This window comes from Plodia interpunctella, chromosome 16 (genome assembly GCF_027563975.2).
Source record: "Plodia interpunctella isolate USDA-ARS_2022_Savannah chromosome 16, ilPloInte3.2, whole genome shotgun sequence".
Classification (NCBI taxonomy): domain Eukaryota; kingdom Metazoa; phylum Arthropoda; class Insecta; order Lepidoptera; family Pyralidae; genus Plodia; species Plodia interpunctella.
Genome location: NC_071309.1, coordinates 9,538,027 through 9,545,637, shown reverse-complemented (window position 1 = coordinate 9,545,637; position 7,611 = coordinate 9,538,027). Strand labels below are relative to the sequence as shown.

The 7,611-nt window shown below is 37.8% G+C and overlaps 1 protein-coding gene across 1 annotated transcript; it reads right to left on the bottom strand.

Annotated features, from left to right (window-relative positions):
* Positions 1–5,854: 5,854 nt before the first annotated feature.
* LOC128676577 (fork head domain transcription factor slp2-like) lies at positions 5,855–6,826 on the bottom strand. Its single transcript, XM_053756760.2, has one exon. It carries the CDS (start codon positions 6,772–6,774, stop codon positions 6,076–6,078), a length of 699 nt encoding a protein of 232 aa, XP_053612735.1. The 5' UTR covers positions 6,775–6,826; the 3' UTR covers positions 5,855–6,075.
* Positions 6,827–7,611: the final 785 nt, after the last annotated feature.

The following is a 7,611-nucleotide window of genomic DNA, read 5'->3' as shown; positions in this document are numbered from 1 at the left end:
TTAATTAAAAATTACGATACTATATATAACCTTCTAAATGTCTGACATAAAGTACTAAATTATTCTCAAGCAATCGGGCCAATTGGTGGCCCCTGACATCTATCAGTCCTTGTTTGCATAAATTCTTATGTGGGCGAGGAATATTTAGCCACACTGAGCAAAATTGTGCGTGAAGCGTTTGATTCCTCCCTAGTATTGGACCACTCCATACACTCCCGTGGATGTCGCAAGAGGCGACCAAGGTACACATAGCAGGTGCGGATCCACCATCGAGGGCATGTGACCTCAATTACTTAATTAAATACTCGATTTTGCATTTTTTTTTAATCACAATAAAAAAATGTTAACAACAACCCAGAAGAAATTTTGTTGCGTACAACCTTGAGAGCTGAATCCGCGCCTGCACATAGCCTTGGAAGAACAAACATTATTTTCAACTAAATAACTCTAATGACAACAAAATGCTAGTCCTATAAAAAACACATTTCACTTGTTTGATGACGACCTCGGTGGCGCAGTGGTAAAGTTCTTGCCACTGAACCGAGAGGTCCCGGTTTCGATCCCCGGTCGGGTCATGATGGAAAATGATATTTTTCTGATTGGCCCCCGGGCCAATCTTGGATGTTTATCTATATAGGTATGTATTTGTTATAAAATATAGTATCGTTGAGTTAGTATCCCATAACACAAGTCTCGAACTTACTTTGGGGCTAGCTCAATCTGTGTGATTTGTCCTAATAATATATATTTATTTGTTTGTTTGTGTGATGCAAGTAAAATAACTAACCTGTAAAATTTAACTAAAGTTTTCTTGTACAGTCTACAGCACATCAAATTATGCTGCAAGAACCTCTGCGGCGCGTTAATAGCGGCGTGTTTGCAATGAATTTGTGTAGGTTATGTGTTGTTGACTGTACACGCCAATGCCTCTTTTTTCCATTTTTCTTTCGCGGTTCTACTGGAAGTTTCTATACAAATAAGTAGTACGTTTGTATTTAATATGGAATAGACAACTGTCTCAAGCCCGAATAGCAAATGTACCAATCAAGTAGCGCAGCCAGTGGCCAGAGCACCAATTCACGGAGTTAACCTCCGCGTAGGGTCACAATATAATCTAATAACGCGCATTGCCCGGCCGCTGATTGTCTGTGTTGTGTCAATTGTTATGCTCTATGGTCTGATGTCATTGGGCGTCGTTCAGCTGACTTGTGGAATATTCAACCTATTGGTGCTATAACCGTCTTTTAAGCACTATGATTTTTGTTTATGACGACCTCGGTGGCGCAGTGGTAAAGTGCTTGCCCCTGACCCGGGTTCGAACCCCGGTCGGGTCATGATAGAAGATGATATTTTTCTGATTGGCCCAGGTCTTGGATGTTTATCTATATATGTATGTATATGTTATAAAATATAGTATCGTTGGGTTAGTATCCCATAACACAAGTCTCGAACTTACTTTGGGGCTAGCTCAATCTGTGTGATCTGTCCGTGTGGATAAGACACGTTTTCTTCCTTCTCGATTGCCTATAAGGGAATCCAAAAATACAAGTTACCAACTCAAGTATTCGTATCACTCTGGTTATAACACAGCTCATCGAAATACCCAAGTCACCTACAAAATTGTTTTAGAAAGTATGTAACTTGGTAAATAAATTAAAAGGAAAGAAAAAAGCAAACAAATTAAAAGGATCAACGGCCAGGACAAAAAGAAACCAACCAAAAGTCGGGACATTCAATATCATATCAGCGAGATCAGATAAAAATAGGCTTATTGAGGCCTAATTACCGCAGTTGTCGATGGAAGCCCGTTAGATAAACCATAGAGAACAAGAATACAAGGTGGCGGTGCTTTGATCTGATATCGTTTGAAGTAACCGCTGAGCTGCGCTGGTTCGTATCGGAACATTGGTTTGCGATTTCATGGAATATCTTTGGTAATGTGTTGAGGGAAACGGATAACTCAATCCAGGTATTTTATAGTTGTTTTAAGATGGTTTGTTTTGTTTGAGAAACAAGGATTTCAACGGCACTTGTATCACATGATTCATCTTATCGTGTATTTAATTCGGGGCTGTAACGCCGCGAAGTCAAGCCAAGAATAAACGTTTAAAGCTACGTTGATTCTCCTTGGGAATGTCCTCAAAAATATTGTTAACAATAAAATGTCATTGCAAACCTTTGCAAAAATTTCTATTGTGATAAATACAAATATTCTCCATAAATGTAACTAGGCACAATTGAAATCATGAATGGAATACCATCGCCATAATTATGATAATTTCATTCAAAATTCTATAATCACAAGTAAATCCCATTTTGTGTCCAAGAAAAACATCCGTTCAAAGGGTGGACGCATTCAAGGCAATGTGTGCAAATAAACATGCGAAATTGAATAAACTCAATGTGGACAAACATACAATGCGACAAACTATAAATATTTCCAATTGTGCCCTTTCTACCACTGTCCGATGCTCAATAATCCTTTTCTAAAAAAAAAAGAAGATTAGCTATCGACAATAGCGAGAAAGTTCCAATTTTAAAATCTCTTCTCGGTGAAGGTTTGTCACGATAATATTTTCGAAACATCCGCACATGAAATACAAAGTTTTCATAATCATCGTGCATCGTCTATGGTCGAAATTTACTACTAAACTACACTACTAAACTAAAGTAAACTAACTTACTACTAAACTAAAGATTCTTCGTTCAAATTTACTTCCTATATTGTAGACACAAAGACTGTAGCGCTAATTACGACTGCAATACATATGTTTGTAGTAACGTAATTTAAAATCAACAAAAACAAACTGTCTAATCCATATTTAGAGTTTCCCGAAGTCGAAGTGCACGATGTAACCATATTTAAAGTGAGATTAGGCGAGTTTTGGCGGGAAGTCGTCAGTATCGGAACCGAACGCGCCACATAAAACGGGTTAATCTGCCTTTAGTCCTAACATATGTATCTGTCGTTGGGTTTTGACGTAGATTTACAATTATTTTACAAGAAATTCCTGGTGCGCTCCGCTTGTGTCGCCTCACGCTAATCCGCGGATTAGACGCTCTCTTGTTTATGCTTGTGTCTCGGGCTAATTGTCTGTGGTTAAGAAAAAGCGCGGGAACGGACCTGTCAATTGATTTATTGGGAGGTGGGTCGAGTGCAGCTTTTCACAATATTTCTAGAAGCAAGATGTTTTGTGTCGGATGAGGGATTGTGGGATTATGGAGGAAGGTGACATGGTACAGTGATGTGTTGTGGTTGGCTGTTCTAACAGTTTTGGCTCGATTTGTGTTTTCAGTGAAAGAAATAAATGAACGTTTATTTTAAGAGTGGGAGCTGCTACTTTAGAAAACACATTTAACAAATACGTATCATTTTCTGAGCACGATCCCGCTTCCACAGATATAAAGCATCACAGGTTCAGAGCCAAGGGTCCGCTATTTTACTTTTGCTTCTGTTCTTCTGACTGCTTTTGATATCTTTATTTATCAGATCATTGGTGCACCCTCCTTGACAATATCAAACTGGATACTATGTGGCCGAATTTGTAAAAAATCTTCAACAATCAGTATGTTAATAAATAACGTCATTTTAATAGCTAAGTCTAAGGACTTTATACTCAAATCCTTACACTATTTCTATGGTTCGTTTTCTCTTACTTAGGTTCGAGAATGGTGGAAAAATAGGGGGGGTGACCTTACAGCAGTCATCAAAAGGTTAAAAAAAATTTCCCTTAAACAAACGACTATATTGTAACTTATAGCAATACTCGAACATACCTATAACTTCGTAGGTGACATTATTCGCAATGAACTCCAAATCTATCTCCTATTGAGTCTACTATTGTAACTACAGAACTAGCATTAAGTACATGGCACATCTGATTTATTTATGAAGGTCTAATTCTGTCAGTTTACGAGGTCGTCACGTATCAACATACACACATCGTAAACGCTAATGTTTGGACGCTGGCGGGAGAAATAAGCGATATTTACAATCACCAGCGACGATAATTTCGCCTCTTAATGGCTGTTGACACTGAGAAGTGATTGCAATTCATTGTGGTATTGTAATCTCTACGTGTAATAAAACTAACTGCAATTGTCTCTCTCCCTCGTCCTCGCGTGTTGGTTTCATTCTCGGCTCATTCAATACGCTCCAAAGCCAAGGAGAATATAGCCATACTCCTTGCACTATTCTCCCCGCCCGAAGCCCTGGAGTCCGCGTAAAACAAGGAGAAAAAACTCTTAATAAAAAACGCAGCACTAACAAAAAAGTAAAAATTTGTAAAATTGTAATATTACCAGTAGTTATAGTTTATCTATATGTGCTATGTAAAAAAAGTGGCTCAATTTTTTTTTTTTAATCATACAAAAAATCAAACCCTTTTGAAGAACAAAATAACAACTTCACTTAGTCACTGAAATACAAAATGAAATGCCATAATAATTTTTTTGTTCCCTCTGGTATTATTTTGTTTATTGCATTTGAAAACAATTATTAATTCAAAAGAAATGATGTAAATTAAATCAAGGTCCCTATGTTAATGAATTAACATTACACATTAGAGGTTATTGTGATAACGGTTAGTTCAACAGTTGGGCTTCAATGCCGTTTCAGATTTTCCTAGATAACTTTTACGACAATTCCTTCCTTGATGGAATGAAATGAGAAAACACTGGGCGACCTAAAGCAGTCTAAGAAGTTTATAATACACAGACCTAGGAATTACAGAAATAAGTACGTTTTTGATATTAATTCCTAAGACTAAAACACGGTACCACAAAAACACGGCAAAATGAACTTACTCCTAGCGCCATCTGCTGTATAATTGACGGAGACTTCGTTTGGCTGCATATAATTTGTCAGTTTGCTGTTGCTGGTTGATTCCTTGTCTGTGTGAGTGGAGTCCAGGGATGGTTGCTTTAACACTACAGTGAAAATTCCAACTACTTAATATCACATCAAATGACGCCCTCGGTGGCGCAGTGGTAAAGTTCTTGCCACTGAACCGAGAGGTCCCGGGTTCGATCCCCGGTCGGGTCATGATGGAAAATGATCTTTTTCTGATTGGTCCGGGTCTTGGATTTATCTATATATGTATTTGTTATAAAATATAGTATCGTTGAGATAGTATCCCATAACACAAGTCTCAAACTTACTTTGGGGCTAGCTCAATCTGTGTGATTCGTCCTAATATATTTATTTATTTAAAACATGTGTTTGCGGGTGAAAAAACTTGTTAATGACAATTTAGACTATAATCCTACAACATGTGCATTTGTTTTATATGTCTGACGCAATGAAGAGTTGACCTGTCTATACAGGCAAGTAGCAACGTGGTCCGGCTTCACAAGGCCCACGGAGGTTAAAGTTTAAATAGGTAAACTTTCCTCAAGAAATTTCCTATTAAGTACCCAATAAAACCTTAAGGATTTCAGATAAGGAATGACAAGACGAAGAGTGATAGTTGATAGTGATCGCACACCTTATCATTTGCTAGAAGTACTCATGTATAGATAAATCCTACAAGCAAACATTATAGCGGGAGTTAAAACAGAGGAAAGTCGATTATATATAGAGAAACCAAGTCAAATGTTATAAAGTAAAAGGCTTTATAATTCTTGTAAGATTAATAATATATGAAATAAAGTATAAATCGGTACAACTAATATTATAATGTGGCTATTCATCCTAAGCCATGAGCCGTCGGAGTCTGAGAGTCTGCAATCCTACTTTTTCTTCCCCACTTGGCATAGCCTGCGGCATTTTGGATTCTCAAACCATATATTTACCAGAAATCATAGCCTAACTAGACTCACTGATACAAATATAAATGCAAATAAAAGTCACAGATAAATTATCATCAAGCATTCAGCTTGTAAACATCTTTAATTCCCAATATAACTTATATATTACTTAAATTAATTCGTTAAATACTCTTAATGCGACAATAAATAGCGTTACACTTTATACAACCACTACCATTACACTCCACCTATCACAGCTTATTCACAGTCCGGTCTTCGTGAAGGTAATTCATGTACCTAGGTAAGAAAGACCACGAATTGATTTGATCAACTGTGTTTGACCATATGAGAGTCCTCAGCCGGCGGACTTACCGACGGCGTTAGTCCATGTATCCTTCTGTATAATTGATGATATGGACTCGGAGGCGGCGGCGGGAGCCTCAGTAGTGGACTAGGCAACGCATACCTTCCATATACTGATAATAGAGGAGGATACAATCCAACTAATGAGGCGTAAGGGTTCCCGAACATCGGATGAAGAATCGCGCCGCGTTTAAACGCAGCCAAGCGCGATCTCGACGCAGCTGTTGATCTTCTCCTCAACTTTCCTGTAGTCCCACCAATAAAAACGTCATCTGACGACGGATCCAACATCCAATAATTCCCTTTTCCCGGATCATCATAATGCCGCGGAACTTTGACGAAACATTTGTTCAAACTCAGGTTGTGTCGTATCGAATTCTGCCAGCCCTGTTTATTTTCCTTATAATAGGGGAAATTCTTCATTATATACTCATAAATTCCATTTAGAGTCAATCGTTTTTCGGGACTGCTACGGATCGCCATCATTATTAACGCGTTGTAACTATAAGCTGGTTTTTCGTTCTTTTTCTTCTCATCATTGCTCGATCCAGGTGGTGGAGTTTCAGTTCCGGTGACGTCTAGTTCTGTGTCTGACGGGGAAGGTGATCGAGACGAAGCCTCCGGCAGTAAGTCGCGGATGGCGAAGCTGTGCGGAGGAGTCATATTGGTGCGGCATCGCGAGCCGCCGACTCCTGACTAAACAAGTCTGCGATAAAACGCGCGAAAGCCCCGCCCGTTGGGAACGCCCCATGCGAGACCCCACCTTCCATATGTGGGGACTTAACCAGTTTTGCTTCAGCAGATGAAGTGCACTGTATTCTTAAGTTTATATGGATCTTTTTTCGTTGTCGTTAAAAATGCGTTGACTTTTACACTTTGAATCACGTATAGGGTTCGGAAAGGGTTAAAAATTTGAACACGATCTGTCATGGACTGTAAACAGTTTTTTTTTTATGATTTTTCACGCGTTGTTTAGGCGTTTATTTAGCAGCTCTAATGGTTGGTTTTGGGTCTCGGCAATTAATAATTGGGTTTTTAAACAGCGGCAGATGTTGTAGGGTTAATATAATGTAATAAATTGTATGATGTTACTTGACAAATTGGTTCGTGATGTTTTGTTACAGTCCGATAGTAATAACGCGTTTAATGATCGTCAATTGTATGTTTTACGGATTTATTACAATGAAGTAATATAAATGACAAACTTATTAAATTTCGTGTCTGTTGTATAGACATATAACGTAATGTAATATATTGCTGTATTCATATTATGATAAATTATAATGTATATCACAGTTTTCTTGTTCGTTTTATTTAAGTAGGTATACCTATTTTAAATTCAAAACTTCATAATCACCTCAATTTACAGTTTTAAAAAATACTGAATATTATTCATTTTATTTACCTTATACACGAATTAATTTCATTAATTATGAATATCATTGCACTTATTATAGACCGAGCGAGGTCTAACATTCATTCAAGGCAAAATACATTTTC